The sequence below is a fragment of the Lissotriton helveticus genome, chromosome 7, assembly GCF_964261635.1.
Source record: "Lissotriton helveticus chromosome 7, aLisHel1.1, whole genome shotgun sequence".
In the NCBI taxonomy this organism is placed as follows: Eukaryota; Metazoa; Chordata; class Amphibia; order Caudata; family Salamandridae; genus Lissotriton; species Lissotriton helveticus.
In genome coordinates this window covers 1,423,205,857-1,423,222,789 of record NC_136068.1, presented here as the reverse complement: position 1 = coordinate 1,423,222,789, position 16,933 = coordinate 1,423,205,857, and the positions used below count along the sequence as shown (strand labels likewise).

At 39.1% G+C, this 16,933-nt stretch overlaps 1 protein-coding gene across 1 annotated transcript in view; it reads right to left on the bottom strand.

Annotated features, from left to right (window-relative positions):
• The window catches only part of LOC144770326 (myosin-1-like), a 41,360-nt gene extending 24,630 nt beyond the window's left edge, over positions 1-16,730 (bottom strand). The window contains exons 1-19 of the mRNA XM_078654757.1: positions 16,658-16,730; positions 11,627-11,843; positions 11,390-11,533; positions 10,567-10,723; positions 10,263-10,290; positions 10,064-10,178; positions 8,564-8,656; positions 6,778-6,841; positions 6,587-6,685; positions 6,382-6,485; positions 5,534-5,672; positions 4,636-4,754; positions 4,402-4,551; positions 4,121-4,291; positions 3,300-3,603; positions 1,873-1,940; positions 1,701-1,788; positions 1,200-1,317; positions 222-345 (exon numbers count right to left, since the gene is read on the bottom strand). Of these exons, the coding sequence (XP_078510883.1) occupies positions 222-345; positions 1,200-1,317; positions 1,701-1,788; positions 1,873-1,940; positions 3,300-3,603; positions 4,121-4,291; positions 4,402-4,551; positions 4,636-4,754; positions 5,534-5,672; positions 6,382-6,485; positions 6,587-6,685; positions 6,778-6,841; positions 8,564-8,656; positions 10,064-10,178; positions 10,263-10,290; positions 10,567-10,723; positions 11,390-11,533; positions 11,627-11,830 (2,289 nt within the window). The 5' untranslated portion in view covers positions 11,831-11,843; positions 16,658-16,730. The remainder of the gene's footprint in view (positions 1-221; positions 346-1,199; positions 1,318-1,700; positions 1,789-1,872; positions 1,941-3,299; positions 3,604-4,120; positions 4,292-4,401; positions 4,552-4,635; positions 4,755-5,533; positions 5,673-6,381; positions 6,486-6,586; positions 6,686-6,777; positions 6,842-8,563; positions 8,657-10,063; positions 10,179-10,262; positions 10,291-10,566; positions 10,724-11,389; positions 11,534-11,626; positions 11,844-16,657) is intronic.
• Between the last annotated feature and the right edge of the window lie 203 nt (positions 16,731-16,933).

Genomic DNA, 16,933 nt, shown 5'->3' with positions numbered 1-16,933 from the left:
CTGTGTTTCTAATTACATGATTTATAAATAAATGAACACATATTTAAGATATATGGCAGCAACATATCTTCAATTCAGGCACAAGTGGATATCTGCTTGTAAAATATTATTATATAACAAAATAAAAAAAACAAAAGTATCATAACATTTAGAATTTATTGTAGCATAAATGATATATATTCACAGAATACGCGATAAAACATTAATAAAAAAATATTTACCTTCGTATGCCCAAATTTGTACTGAGTATGGTCAATATCTATAGATCCAAGAAGCTTCTCTGAAGCTTTCTTACTGTCAATGAACTGACCTTCGGGAATAGCACTTGCATTTAAAATCTTGTACCTGAAATAAAGTAAAAAATAGAACAATGCTTTTGTTCATGAATTATGGAGTGGATTAACCAGATCATATAAGCACTAATCTGCATTCTGATAAATAAAGATGTATGACTTGCTAGACCCTGTGCTTCCCCCATCATGTTTGGAGAGGGTATAACCACAACCTTGACCAGCCTGGCCACCTTGCAATCTTTAAATCCATAACCATCAATGAATACCCACCTAGCAAACTTTTGATTAATGTGATTAAAACACGGTGTAGAATGAAAATAGTATCTACTCAACTGGAACAATATATACCATCTCATCATTGGCCAAGATGATAATCTCCACATCCCTACATCACTGATCCTACATAGTACTCAGGAACAAGGAATACATGCAAGTTTGCACATTTTAATTATATGTTCCCACTTAGGTTAGACACACGCTCTAATTGTAATCATGAAATTATTCTTTTCCAAATTCCTAAATCCATTTTTGATTTATCAAAAATGTTGTTTGCTTGCTAATAGATCAATAGATGAAAGCACCCTTTTGAAGTTTCTATAGACTTTTCATAGACTTTTTCTGTTTGTATTTGATTTTCGATTAACGCTTAAATAGAAAGTTGTCAAGGTTTTCATTTTAACATATTTTCTTGTAGGTACCACACCTGGGGGAAAATGCACTTTTGTCTAAGAAGTTTATCCTTAGAATATAAATGTGACTTCATTCTTTGCTGTCTTATTATTCAATTGATGCTGGCATTAAATAGGTGTCAGTATAAAACCCACCTAGATTTAACATAAGAAGTGACATAGGAAAATGGCAGAGAAATACAATGATAAACAAAGGTGATATTTATGTAGCATATACCGTTGCTTGAAGTCACCATATAAAATTCTGCTTGGGAATCCTTTTCGGCAAATTCTAATACCTTCCAACACTCCGTTACACCTCAGCTGGTGGATAACCAAATGGTGATCCATGGCGCCTTAAAGAAATCCAAACAAAAATTAGCTTTAAAACTAAAAGTGCACATTTAAACATGTACTAAATTGAATATATCAGCGCCATTTACATTGTAGACACAAATCATGAATTTTAAAATATTCTGTTATATTGATACATCTAAAGCCCATGATGAAGAGCTCGGTTCACACAGCCATTTTGACCATGAGCGTGTGTTATTCATATATACCCTTTGATGCAAAATAGTTACATATGCTATACACAAAAGGATACTAAGCAACTGTAAGTTCATTTATTCCTCTGTAATTGTACACCGACTGACTGTATGAATGAAGGATTTATAGCCTTCCATAAAATCTCTCAAAGTCGTCTCACTACCAATTGGCAATTTAAATGTTCTCTTACCAGGCGTCTTTGTTTCATTGGGAATGAGACAACGCACAAAGTGGGGGTGGGTGCTTCTCAGGTTGGACATCAGTTTGTTCAAGTTTTCCTGTGGTGGAAGCATTGAGTAATAGTTGCATTCATTTCGCTATATGTTCAAACAAAAATAAATAAATCTGTGAATGTGGCTTACCCTGAACAGAGCTGACACAGTCTGGAAAGAACCACCCTTCTTCTTGCCGGCCTTTTTGCCAGCGGTATCTTAATTGAAAAGAGGAACAAGGTAAAAGAACTGACATGATAATTTATGGCTGTAAACATGAGCAAACAGATAAACAGTATGACATACTGTGTTCCATTAAGCAGGCAAAAAGCAACACCATAGTGTCAGAGTGGTCATTTATAGTGTCAAATTTTCTGTTTCTTTATTTTTGCTCCATTCTTTATTATGAAACATTGCTGATATATTTCTAAGGACTTCACTGACTGTGGCATCATTGTGTGCAGTAACACCCACAAAAATGGAGATACCATCGGATTCGATATCCCACTTGTGCAGTATTACCAACCCATTCCTAGTGCCGTAGTTCGGAAAGAGGGATCACACAGTAATTCCATACGTTTTCACCCTTTTGGAGATGCCAGACTCAGTATATTGTGTTTTTTTTCCCATGACCATTCCGGCATTGCTGGCGTTTATTTTGCAAAATCTGTGTGGCCAGCATTGTTGGTGTTTATTGAGCAAAATCTGTATGGTGAAAAACTGTGTGGTCAATGTAACCTTTGTGCACAAGTTTTAACTGTGATTCAGGCTCATTGTTATAGCAGCCTTCAGAATGGCAACCAATGTGTCTGATAAAGTGTGAGAATACATTAGTGATATCTACCAAATTCTGCACCTTACTGCCATGAGCAGTATTGTCCTTTGGGCATATATGTATGGGGGAGGGAGGGAAAGGTGATCTTTCCCAAATTTAGGTTCTCATTACAAGTACAACAGTCCCAAGGGGGCTTTTGTTCAGTGCGCTGAATAAATGAATATAATGTTAACCATGTATGCCTTCATTACCGCTTGCTCTTGAAAATAAATGGGCTTCCAAGTTGTCAATTCTTTTAACAATTGCAAAGCATCCTTCAAAGAAATGGTTAACTTCATAGCAGTGCATTCGTGATATGAAACATCACCTGTTAGATTTTGTGAAATCGTAATTTGTTATATTGCATTGAGCAGTAGTCTTGTATTATATATAATTATATGAGATGTTCACTATGACCTGCAAGTATTTAACATACAATCTAGCCCCTTCGGTGATGCAGCAAGGACCTTCACTGGTCAGCAGTATAACATATTCTGACTGTATCAATTACCTGCTGCAAGTTCTTCAGACCTTGCTAGGTGAGACCTGCACAATCCCTTCCTTTCATCCACAAAGGAAAACTTAGATAGATAGATAGATAGATAGCTAGATAGATAGCTAGATAGATAGATAGATAGATAGCTAGATAGATAGCTAGATAGATAGATAGATAGATAGATAGATAGATAGATAGATAGATAGATAGATAGATAGATAGATAGATAGATAGATAGATAGATAGATATTTCATCTAAAATTATACCTTCAACTCCATAAGAAGTATAGAGAAATGACAAAAGCTTCACAGATGCTTTCTGGTACAGTTGAATGACAGAGTCGTTCAGTGGATCCTTGTTCTTCTCAAGCCAGCCAGTGATGTTGTAGTCCACTGTGCCAGCATAGTGCACAAGTGCAAAGTGGGCTTCCGCTTTGCCTTTCACAGGCTTGGGCTTCTGGAAGTTGTTGCACTTGCCCAGATGCTGGTCATAGAGCTTGTTTTTGAAAGAAGTGTCTGTTGCCTTGGGAAACATGCACTCCTCTTCCAGGATGGAGAAGATGCCCATGGGCTGAAGGATGAGAAAATATAAATGTAGTGGTTAGGCATCAGATATGCTTGAATAAATAGCATGACAACATAGTTTAGTGAAGTGAACTTCCTGTAATTTGTAAGAGGGGTTGTGGATTTGTAGGGTAACAGTAATCTTTAATACCATGTATAATGAATTAACAGTATAATGTTAGTGCCCAATATGGGAAGCTACGGCCACTGATCTATATTGAACAGATATAAGTGCTAAACAGGACTGAATTCTTTCTGTGGTATATTTGATTAAAGAAATGTTTACTCATTTCTAGATTTTCTAATTCTAGATTTTGGGTTAGGTGTAACAGTCACAGTACTGATTATTTTTTCTTTGTTTAATGGTCATATTGGCACATCATGGAGATAATCTAGTAAAAGGTTAATAACATCAACTATGCAAGGGGCGGCAGCGTCTCTTAGTAAGATTAAAGGATCCATCACTTTAGATGTCTAGCAAAGAATACAATAGAGCTCTAGCAGAGTAACACCATCAACTTTACCTTCTCAATAAGCTCAATGCAGGCAGCCAAGTCCATCCCAAAGTCAATGAACTCCCACTCAATCCCCTCTTTCTTGTACTCTTCCTGTTCCAGGACGAACATGTGGTGGTTGAAGAATTGTTGCAATTTTTCATTGGTGAAGTTGATGCACAGCTGTTCCAGTGTGTTGAACTGAACAAACAAGAGGCAACACGTGTTTGTGAGTAGAAGTATAAGAAAAGTACACATCTTCAAATTCCTTAGATTACAGATCTGTCTCACAATATTTCTATTCCACTTACATCAAAGATCTCAAACCCAGCAATGTCCAAGACGCCAATGAAGTGCTGTCTTGATTGTTTGGTGTCCAGCTGCTGGTTGATGCGAACAACCATCCACAAGAACATCTTCTCATAGACTGACTTAGCCAACGCGCCAACATTGTTGTAAACCTTAGTAAAAATATTATTTTAATGAGTATTCACATTTTTTCATTGCTAGTGCTCAACAGACAAGCACTGACAAAACTACTGTACCTGTGCAACAGTTTGGCCTTTGGTCACATACTCATTCCCGACCTTCACCCTTGGGTAGCAGAGAGCCTTAAGCAGATCTGCTGAATTTAGACCCATCAGGTAAGCAATCTTGTCAGCGACTGCAATCATAAAAATACACTTATTGAGGATATTTGGAACAGTCAAAATAATTGCACATACCCGAGAATTATCACAAATTATCGATAATATTCAAAAACACACGTAAACATGCTACCAGCCCTAAATAATGCTAACCACAAACCAAACCTGGAACTGTGAGAGAGATTCTTTTACATATGGTGTATGAGTGTCCTGCAATGTACCTCTTTTACATACACATTTCCGGCAAAATAAGGAGGGCATAACAGACTTGCCTCTGGTATTCACAGTCATAACTTTATGAGTTTAATCCAAACTTGGGCTACCACTTGCTTTTTCTTCTGACAATGGAAAGTCAAGAAGAAAAGTTGTATGACATCATTTATCCTTGTAACCTTTTGATGAAAATAGGGATTTAGCTATGAAAGGTTTTGCATATTTTTTATCACGACAGTCCCATTCCATACCATTCATAAAATCCATATTTCTTCTGAAAAGCCAGCCTTGGCATTTATCTTTCTTTTGTTTGTTTAAAAGCAAGTACTCTAGCTGAACATGTGTGTATTCACTCTATTTTTCTGTTATCTATTTTCCTGTCAATTCTGCTATGAGTAGTTACCATTGAGCAGAAGACAGCAAAGAATGCGATAGAAAATCTTGATTGCATAGGTGTGGTGCTCTATTTTAATGCCAGCTTTTGATTTGGCAAAATTAACATTTCTGTGCCCAGAGTTCCGACAACACATGTGTAAATCCAATACCAAGTGAACTGAAAACGTCAGAACAGTGTAACATTTACCTTCAGTGCCATCTGGCTCCGCCTGCTCCTCTCTTTGCTTCTGCTTGAACTTCATGTTGCCATGGTGCATGACTGCACCAGTCAGTTTGTAGATGCCCACTTTCTCATCTGTGTTGAAGCCCAGGATGTCAATGGCACTCTGTACGTAAAACACAGTTCCATTAACAACATGTCGGGAGGGTCAGGATGCAGTGCACAACTTAGAAAGAGAACACTTGGATGTTAAATGTAATGCTTTACAGTAGATTGCTTCTTTCAAACATGTGGGTCTACAGTGCACATGTACTGTTTATTACCCAACATTATCTGATTGTCTTATATGAATGAGATCGTCCACTTTGAACTGTGTGTTTGTTTGCAGTGTTATTGAAGAATAAGCATGTTTACATGCCAGACTAAAGAACTACACAGGAATTCAAAAGGCCACAGATGAAGATTAGATCCAGCAGTGTTAATGCTGCATAAGCAAGTGTGAATCTGGTAAGGTTTGTTAAAGGGTTTCTGAGAAACGGGCCTGGCGAGACTCGCCTGGTGTGAAATTTCAACATTTCCTCTTACAGTGTTTTGCATCATTGGGACTTGGAAACCTAATCACAGGTTGGCCTCCTTTTTTAGAATGTTTTTCCCAAGCAAAGCAGGATTAATTAGTTAGGTCTGCATTTAGACAACCATAGAATGGGGAATTCCAGTCGAGTTTTCAGAAAGGCCTAACAACTTACAACAACTCTACTGTCACTTGTTATATGTACATTGATACTCCTGATTTAATTTTACTATCCTCTGGAACTTAGAGGTCAAGCATTGGCTCATAAACATTTTAGAAAAGGTATGTCAACGTTAACACTTACATCAGTAGCCATTAATTCCTCCTGGTCATCGATACTGGCTACAGAAATTTCCCCTTGGCTCACATATCCAAAGTCATACGGATTGGTTGTAATCAGTAGCATATCTACAAGAGATGTGGTGATGTTTAGTATTAATCAAAGTGGATAATGAAGAGTGTTTTTAATTTTAGATTTCATGGATGGAGCCATGCAGACTCATACTTACCAATAAGCTCTGGTTTCTTGTTACACATGACCTGGTAAAAGATGTGGTAGCTTCTTTCTGCTTTTAGCTGGAATGTTACTCTGGATTTTTCCAGAAGATCTGCCAAATTTAAGAAATATTAAAGGCATTATTGTTTTCATCCTTGTCATTGAACTGTAAATTTGCCACTCTACTACCTTGTTATAACTTACAGGTTTCAATATCGGCTGAGGCCAGTTTTCCTGTAGCCCCAAAGTGAATCCTGATGAATTTACCCTGTGAAATAATGATAAATACATGTCGCATTGAAACATCCACTATGGTACAGTGATATCAAGTGCTTTTTCATCTGCTTTGGAACGACACATAATAATATATTTCAAAGCAAGGTATTAAAAAATGACTCATGTGATGACAGGTAATGCACAACAAGAAAAATAGAAAATATAGACCCCTGTCACTAGCCTTCACAAAAGGCACAGCAACAGAACCTGGCCAAAATGAAATATAAACATGTCAGCTCACGCCTGTGCTGACAGCAAGTGAAGCCGATATCATGCAAATGCTCTGCATACTTGATTCATAATGTGTGGTTCTTCTGCTTACAGGGTTTTCCCCTTATTAGAATACAAAACTGCTAAAAAAAACATGCTGTTTTGCCTGCCCTCTAGTAACCAAGGTCCCCACTACAAAAGATCATTGATTATTCCCAGATACACTCTTGTATATGAAGCATTGTGTGTTGTTTGAAGATGTATGCCTGCTATGCTCAGCGTAGGGTAGAATTCCTGGTAGTTTTCGATCAATGTTGGGAGGTTTTCCCTAAATCCCTCAAGCTATTTCAAGGTGGGCAATTGATGGATAGGGAGCATGAGGTAGATAATTGGGTCCTCCACTTTGAAGTGGGGATTCTGATGTAGATGCTGTCTTTTCACTATGTCCCTTTCTATGTCCTCTTCTCACCTTATCCAGTGCATCAACATACACTGTGATGTGGAAATGTGTGTGATTTGAGGGCTGTAGTGAACTACAGGCAAGACTTATGGTCTAAAGGCAGGGAGATGTAAGCCTAACTCTTCCCACACAGTTTTGCGTAATTCTCCATATAGGTGTGAACAGTAGTTCCCATCTAGGTCATAATATTAAATAAAGATATGGGCCTTTTGATGATTACAATTGTGTAAAACACAGTCTTGCAATAATTTGATATCTGCTTTTCCTAATTACATTTAACAGCTTGACCTAAAGAATACACATAACAGTAGACAATGAAATATCAATTGTATGTGACACCTGATTAAGAGGATGGGGTACACATTTAACTCCTGATATATATATATATATATATATGCGCACACATATCTATATGCATAGGTTTGCATGCGCCTCGCCAGATAATGGTATTGTGAAACAGGATTTTATCAAACTTTTTACTGCTCTTTCTCATTTTAGACAAATCTTTCATTAAATATGAATGAAACTTAAAAACAGTAGGAGTACCAGTAAGAGTCAAGGTGGATCCTAGAAATATAGACATGGGATAGATGGAGCGAAAAGGAGAAAAAGTGAGTGTAAAGGTAAAATAAAGGCAAGAGAAAGTAGATGGGGCAAGGAAGAGAGAGGATAAAGTAAAAAAGGATTATATGCATAGACAGGGAAAGAGAGCTCAAGAGCTATCGGGAGGAGAAGAGAAAGTGAACAAGATAAATAATTTAAGTGTGAGAAAGAGGTGAGTGGCCTGTTTCTTTAACTAAAAGATGTGATGAACGTCCATAGTCTTAAATATATACTCTGACTCAAAGAATTGAGGGGCTTTCCACAGCTAAATCACTTTGTGAGGGCCATTCCTATGTATAATTTATTCTCTAACTCAGAGTCTGAGGGTTCCATCCCTCTGAATGATTTTCTCAGAGAAGAGTTAACTAAAGCATTTGCTGATGTTACTTGAAAATGACTGAAATAAGCTATGGAGAGAAAATAGCTCAGCCATAAACTTACAAAACGTGATGAGTTGTCATTTCTCACAGTCTTAGCATTACCGAAGGCTTCCAGCAGTGGGTTAGCTGAGATGATTTGATCTTCTAGGGTGCCCTACAAGAAAAACATTTCAAATTGTGAATTGCCATTTTGAATATTCCACTGTGTAATTATGTCTATATTTTTTTGAAGACCAGTGTAGAAAGTAATTTGCAATAAAGTAAAAATCTGATCCTAGATCCTCATCTTCTAATAATGTTAACAATGATCAAAGGGCTGTCATATTGGTCCATAGAAGGTTAAGGAGTGCAAACTCAACATCATTTGTAGATCATGGATTTCTAAAAATTACTCTGCTGAGTCTTGTAGTATATGATCTTAGTCTCTTCTATACCTGTGTCTGACTCACTCAATATGGACTCTCCCTGCAACATGTGAGTTCCACAGTAACGAGTGCGGACCCATGAAGAGAACATGGACTACGTCAAGTTTATAATGTCCATTTTCATTACCCAGTGGGTATTACAGCATTATACTGTGTTAAGAACATCAGAATGGGAAATAAAGCAGTATCATTGTATGTTTCTGCTGTATATTTCGGTGGGAAACTTGGGATCATATTGATTCCTCCACCTAAATTCTATAGATCATGTGAGTAATAATTACCACACTACCTGGAATCCAGATTCTGGACAAAACTATCTTTTGTACAAAAATCAGGATTTCCTTGGGACTCAGAAGGAGGACTAAAACTTGGGTTGAGCCAAGTAAGCAGAAGGACAAATAACAGTGACAATATGAGTATGATTAAATACATCTATTCTAAATATATTAATCATTAAAAACATTGTTGAGGGATATATTTATTAAAATAGAATACGTAATTCCTAGGGGTATCTGCTGAGACTGGGCTCAACTAGATTACTATGAAGGCTCATGACTTTTCTACCAAACTCTTCACTTATCTGTAGTCAGCAAAGGAGACATTGGTAGAGGTGTATACCTTCCATATCTCTTATGTATGGTGAGTGTTCACAGAGCTCACAATGACCAACTGAAACCTAACCTCTGGCTTACAGTTATTCCCGCCCTGGTTCACTTAGCATGCTCAAGCCAATTTTAACTATAATGTGCCAACATAAAGGCTTTAAACTCTGAAAAGAGACTAATTGAGCACAAATTGGTCCTGAGAGGAAACAGAAATGTGAGCGTAAAGTTTCACGCATAACCTGCTGTTGCAGAAGGCCCAGCTGCAACAGCTCTGATGTAGTTAAGTGTTCCCCATATGGTGATTCCCTCAAACATATTGAAAATTTCCAAAGTAGCCACACCAGGGGCAGGACAAAGAATGGGGTATTATTGCTGCCCACACTTTCTTCTGAAGGAGCAAGTTGGATTTATCTACCTCACTTGAATGTTGTAATGATGCAATATTTTATAATCAGTTATTAGCAGAATGACACGACTATTCTAGTTCAATGTCCTCATGAAAGGACATTTAGCAAGGTTCCTCTGCTTTACCTGAATCTTTCCAGGTTGTGGCTCCTGTTTCTTCTTGTCAGAAGAGGCTGCAATTGATGCAAAGTACTGGATGACACGTTTTGTGTTCACAGTCTTTCCTGCACCAGATTCTCCGCTGTGGAATACAAAGAAGGCTATGAAAAAAACATGCAATTCAATAACGCAGCCTATTTAGTTATATTAATGAAAGCACACTTACGTGATAAGGATTGACTGGTTTTCTCGGTCTATGGTTGGAAACAATTAGGAATAGTCAATTAAAATGCAGAACAAGGCAAAGATTTGCAACAGAAAATATTTCTTCTAAAGAAGAATTCATAGAAAAGTTATTTTTTGGCAGACAAATAGACATAGCAGTCATCTGACTCTCTATTCAGGTATTTACCCCAGCTTACTTATGCTTGATACTCTTGTATGCCTGTATGCATTAGTTGCTGCATGAAATTCCTGGAAGAGTCTGTATCTAAGCAAAGATTCAGCCTATGGTCTGGGAGATTACTTACCAGTTAACATGGACTGATAGGCATTGTCAGAGATGGAGAAGATGTGTGGCGGGGCCTCTTGACGCTTCTTGCCTCTGTAGCCACTCACCACTTCTGGGTTGTACACCGGCAGCCACTTGTAGGGGTTGACAGTTACACAGAATAGACCTGAATAGGTCTGAGGGAAAACAGAGAATAATGCATTGGTGTACATTGGTTGGGGCAAGGTAGTGAGTGACACATAAAGAAGAATTTGACAGTACAGGTGCACAAAATATGGCAAAACCATTTCGGAAGCATGTTTGAGGAGAAATTAGTATGTGTGTTTGTGTATGATTGTGTGTAAACATAAATACGTCTGTTTGCTGTAAGAATGATGCCCTTAAATCAGGTAGCCTTGTAGAGACTCTGAAACATGCCCACAAAATGAAAAGAAATAATTGCATGAAACCTGTTTGTTCTGCGCTGTGATCTCTACTGTGAGCCATGAATGCAGAAATTAAAAGGATCACTAAGGGCCTGACATCAGTGAGGGGCTGGCAGTTAGAAAAACATTTACTGAGGTAATGAGTAGGGGCAGATGGCGGTAGAAAAAGTGCAGAGCATCGCCTAAGGAATTGGTGTAAGTGTCTTAAAACTTTAAGTGCTGTTAGACGGTTGTAAAGGAGATGGGTTGACCACTTCCAAAAATGAACAGGTCATGGGATCCAATCTAAGTCACTGGCTTTAGAATCAGTGTCTGTAGATGGATCAGTGACGGACAATGCAAATTGAAGAGTAAACTTAGATCAAATGTCTGGAGCTGAATAGCTTGTTTCACACTACAAAGTATCATTAGACTTACGTAGATCATCCATGCTGCATAGCGCTCTTTGAGGTTATACAATACGGTTGCTTCATTCAGGTGAGTCATCATAGCCATGTCCTCAATTTTATCATACTTAGGGGGATTCATCGGGAAGACTTCATCATCCTTCACTGTGAGTGTCTGTGAGTAAGAAGAAACAGTTAAAGGTTTGCCAGACTGTGTGCGGAGAATCATACCTTTAGTGGATCAGCAACTGTGTCCAGTGTTACTTACTAGACCACTTTGTGTCTTCACAGTGACTTTGCCACTTTCTCTACTTTGGATGACACCCTTCAGGTACATCTCCTTTGGCTCCATCACAAAATATGATGTTTTTGCATCAAAAGGACGATTCTGGTCCTCAATTCTTTCCTTCTCAGTCTTCCTGAGAAACTGGGCAGCCACCCCAAAGATGGCCATCTCAGCATCTGAACTCATGGTTGCAGAGTTCCTGTCAAAGTGAAATGGTTTTCAATAAAAGATCATTATGCATTTAACTATTTATCCTTGTGACTTAGAATATGCATATCTGAATGTATATCCATCTGTCTCTCTGTCTTTTATTTTGTACATCAGCCTATCTACACGCCAATATAGCTATACATCATTCTACCTACTTTTTTAGCTTTCTATGTCAGAAAAGTGTAGGAAATGCACCCTATCATATTTTCTAAAAGAGAATTTATAACAGGGAAGTGACCACCTTTTAGTTGCCAACCTGCTATGTGAGACATTTGTTTAACATCTGTTGAGATTTAATCATCACGTGCTATATATAAATTAGCATGCCCATCTATGCCCACCAATATGACACTGGGTAGTTATAGTGTAACACTTTCATTTACCTGTAAGGTAGCATATTGGTACAACAGAAAACAGAGAAAGAAAGAAATATGTAAACATAAAGCACACGTTTTCCTCTGTCTATCTAAATAAATATATGTGTGTATATATATATATATATTTTTTTTTTTATTCATTATAAGAAAAAGATTTATTATATTTTAGTTAGAAGTAGGTAAGTAAATTGCTGAGCCCCACCAGGAGCGCAGCACCCTTGTCGCTCAGCCAATATCTTCAACTGACCCTCAATCCCACTCAAAACATTCCCAACATTCAACATGACCTCACAAACTGTCTCAGCAGCAGGAACTCGGAAAGCTGGGGAGGAGGCATTAAGTTACAACAGTACCATACATTTTTATTGTCATTTCATTAGCTATCGTCAGATCTATCAATCTGACGTTAATGGATAAGACCAGAGCTCATTAATCATGTAAAGATATCCAAATATTTCCCAGGTCCAGATCAAATGGACGAATCCCGGTCGGTATTAAAGGATTGAGCTGAAATTAGGAATGGAGGTTGGAGGTTTAAGAAAATGCCTAAGACTTGTCTGTTTTAAGATTATATTGCTCAGTGGGTGCCTCCTTCTCAGGCACTGAGAGATCCCCCTGGGGCTGATTCGTCGCGACATACAAATGAGTAAATAAATACAGGTGTGACAATGCAATTATTTACACATGTGAGGTCTAGTGTCAAAGAACACACCTGCACTGCAAGTACTCTTTCCATGATTAACCCCCAGCATTAGAACACTTTGTAGACAGAGTGCAGGCGGGAGAACGGTAAGCTGGGGCCACCAAAGGTAGCTGTACACGTAGCAATCAATGCTTGGATTTTTAGCATATTGAAAATAGCTTTGAGCACATTTGAATTCATTTTACTGATTGACAGCTCCCATGTGGTACTCTTGGCTGACTGACACTTCTGTCGTCTTGCAGTCGGAGTCGGGATCACATAATTTAGGTTGGGTGTGCACGTAATTCCCCAGTTGGTTCCACATGTTTAAACATCAGTTAATGTTCAGTCACGGACCATCCCCTGTCTATGTCTATGTCTATGTATTTGTTTTTGTATAGCGCATAATTCACCGTTCGGTCTCAGAGCGCTAGCGAAGGACTGAGCTATAGAGGGCTGGCGTGGGATTTAATATCAGTTGAAAAGCCAAGTTTTAAGGTTTTTACGAAAAGTTTTGTGGCTTGGGTCCATTCTAAGAAGTAAAGGAAGGATGTTCCAGGTGGAAGGGCCTATTTTAGAAAAACTTCTGTCCCCATTTCTGACTGTCCTGACCTTAGGGACCTTTAAATAGTGTTTGTTTGAAGAACGCAAGGTTCTCCCTGGGCAGTAGTCTTGGAGCTTTCTCTGCAGGTATTTAGGTCCGAGGCCATTGATGGACTTGTGCACCAAACAACATATTTTGAATGAGATTCGTTTTCTTATTGGGAGCCAGTGAAGAGCCTTCAGACATGGAGCTGAGGGGGTGCGAGGTGGAAGATCAAGTGTAAGCCTTGCAGCAGAATTTTGTAAAGTCTGGAGTTTAGTTAGAGCGCTATCGTTAACATCGGCCAATAGCGCATTACCATAATCCAGGCGGCTGATTATAAGACCTTGAATGAGAGGTTTGCGGGAGGCAAGTGGGAGCCACTTGAAGATCTTCCTAAGGCTTCTCATTAGCCCTATACTGGAGTGGACAACCTTATTTATGTGTGGGGACAGAGATAGTTTGTCATCAATGATGACTCCCAGATTTCTGACTGAGTTTTTGGGAGTTGGGCATAAGCCTAAAGATATTGGCCACCATTCATCTGTCCAGATTTTATTTGCCATGCCAAACAGCATGATTTCCGTCTTTTCTGCATTTAACATTAAATAATTGTTAGTCATCCAATCTTGGATAGCAGTCATGCACTGTTGGAATCTCAGTTTGGCATCGGCTGGATTGGGGCCTAGAGTTATCAGAATCTGGGTGTCGTTGGCGTAGGATATCGTATCAAAGCCATATGTTTTGATCACCTTCGCCAGTGGGGATAAGTATATATTAAATAATGTGGGGCTCAATATAGAGCCCTGTGGGACACCTGCATAGCTATGCTCTGTTTCGCACTCTCACACTAGCGCTTCCGGTATGTCTTTACTTTATGTCCTCATTCTGTATAGAAGACAGTATGAGGTACAGTTGCACGGGCAGTCTTGGGATGGCTGAGTCAACAATGCAAGTGCTTCATTGGACCGGATTAAGCAGTTAGATGCATGTGTTTGCGTTCGAACACTTTTAGCCATCACCTTTCCATTTTACATGCCTATCAAAACCTTTGCAATATTTAGCAAGAATACTATGCACAAGTTCCTAAGTGCAGCAAGAGAGGTAAGACAAGATCTGCATACTGGACGGAGGCTTCATGGAGTGCATGGTCTGCGACATGTGCAAGATGTAAATTGTACCATGGTCCTTGGAACATACATTGTTTCCTTTTACAGTTCTGCGTCTTCAGATTGCATGCTGTCTTAAAGAGCCTCCTCAGTATACCCAAAAACCATCATGAAAAACTCTCCTCTCTCTTTCAAATGAGTGCCCCTCCTTACTTTCCATCCTCTGCATGTCATCTCTTTTTTAGATCAGCCTGCTTTAAGTCACATGCATGTTTGCCTTAATCTTTCTTGCTGCATTTCTGCCAATTGCCATCATTTCATTCCAGAATTTCAAAAATCACATCACATACCCTTCCCAACTGATAATCATACATAACTCCTGTTTATTTAAATGATTACAAAGAAACTGGAGTAAATCCATGGAAGGGTTTTCTTTGAAAACACAATGTTAATCCTAATAACCACTAGATTAACTAATAACCTTCGATTCCGGAGGAGCATGCTGTCCAGTGTAAACCTCTTCAAAGCCTCATCAGGGGTAGTAAGTGCAATATACATTCAACTACAATAAAACACAATATATAACCCTCCCTGCCCCAAATAATGCCATAAAACTCACTGGACTGGATTGTAGTTCATACAGTCGGAATAACAATTGCCTTATGATGCTTAACACTTTCACACTCTCATGACACAAAACTGCCATGGGTTAGGTCTTACATCCAGTGGTGTATCAGTTCACAGCAATAAACCACCCATCGCCAACGTAATAGGCATGAAATAACTGAAGAGATCTGCCAAACGCTGCTGGCCAACAGAGGACTTTAATTTAGTCCACCACTTCAGGTCCGGACAGGTTACATACTGTGACAACTTCTTGACATCTCACAATGACAATCAGAAATGGGATGATATTAACAAAGTCTTTCCTAGCAGATGTCTCAAATATTTCTCCCTCAAACCTATTCCTGCCCAGGACCATAAGCTTTAAAAATAATCTCTCACACTGAACAACCAATGAAGTTACTAGTTAGGTTACTAGTTTGGTGATCCAGCCATGCATGCAGGTGGGACTGCGCACTGAGGAACCCGTGCAATGTGAGAAGCATCTTCTAAGAGTTACTGTAACCGAATATGAGGACCTTGGGACTAGTAACAATAGTTAGTGGTGCATGAACCACAGGGAGTCAGATTGTTTTCAGGTCATTTCTGCTACTCTTTCGCCTGCTGCCAGAGATCAATGCATTATCGATTAATCCTAGCACCTGAGCAACTCAAGCAACTCTAGCAACTCAAGACCTGGCTGTTCGTGCAGAAGCGGATCCCCCTCCTCAAGCGCCTTGAGACCCCCCGGGTGAGTAGCGCGCTATTTAAATTTCTTGATTGATTGATTGATTGCTTGGAGGTAGGACGCTCGAGTCACACCCTCCGGTTGTTAGTCATACCGTCACGATGTGTCGATGAAATCCTAACCTGAATGCTGCTTCATTTTAATTGATTTTATAATAACTTTAAAAAAGCCAGCAGTGTGTTTATTACGAGCACTTCTTTTCAACATGTTTAACCCCGAGGTACTTAAATCACATTTCACAAATTATAAATGTCCTATTTTTTTGTACCGTGGATGGAAGACTACCTTGTCAAGCCTTTATAAAGCATTTCAAAGTTCAAAAAAGTTTCAACCTATCAAATATATTCTGGGTTTTTCTATTGTGTTCCTGTTTTCGAATCCCAAGCACACCTGTGTGTACTCCGATATTAAGGGTTTCTGCGATGAACACAAGACCCATAACTAGTGCAGCGTCAAACAGCTGGCTCGCTGCCTTACTTTCTTCTCCTGTATTATTTATCTGGCTGGTTATGCCAGAATGAATAATTATCAGATACTATTTTCTTTTGTTGTCCTGGATAAATCATAATACAACTTGTAATCCCTTTCTCTTGCTTTTGCGCTCTAATTCGATGGAGAGCGAGACAATTGCACTTTCCCATCGTCAATATTCACCTCCATTCAGACACCAAACCAGGCTGTGTTTTGAAAATACCACTTACCTATGCCGCCTCCCAGGTGGAAAAAAGAATAGAACAAAGAACCGGGCACCCCGAAGGCTGAAAGACAAGAGAGGTGTTTGTAGGCCCGGCTGCTCGTGGTTAGCGTTCGGTGCGCGCGCCACGCCGCTAAGGAACCCCGGCATTGTGCGCAATAAAAGGGAAACAAACAGACCATCCTGGCATCCATCGCTCGGCTGGTCTGAATGGCCTGCTGAGCGCGCCTCCGGGATCGCTTACAGCACCAGAGGGCACAGCTGGTGTCTGTTTATTTTGGAC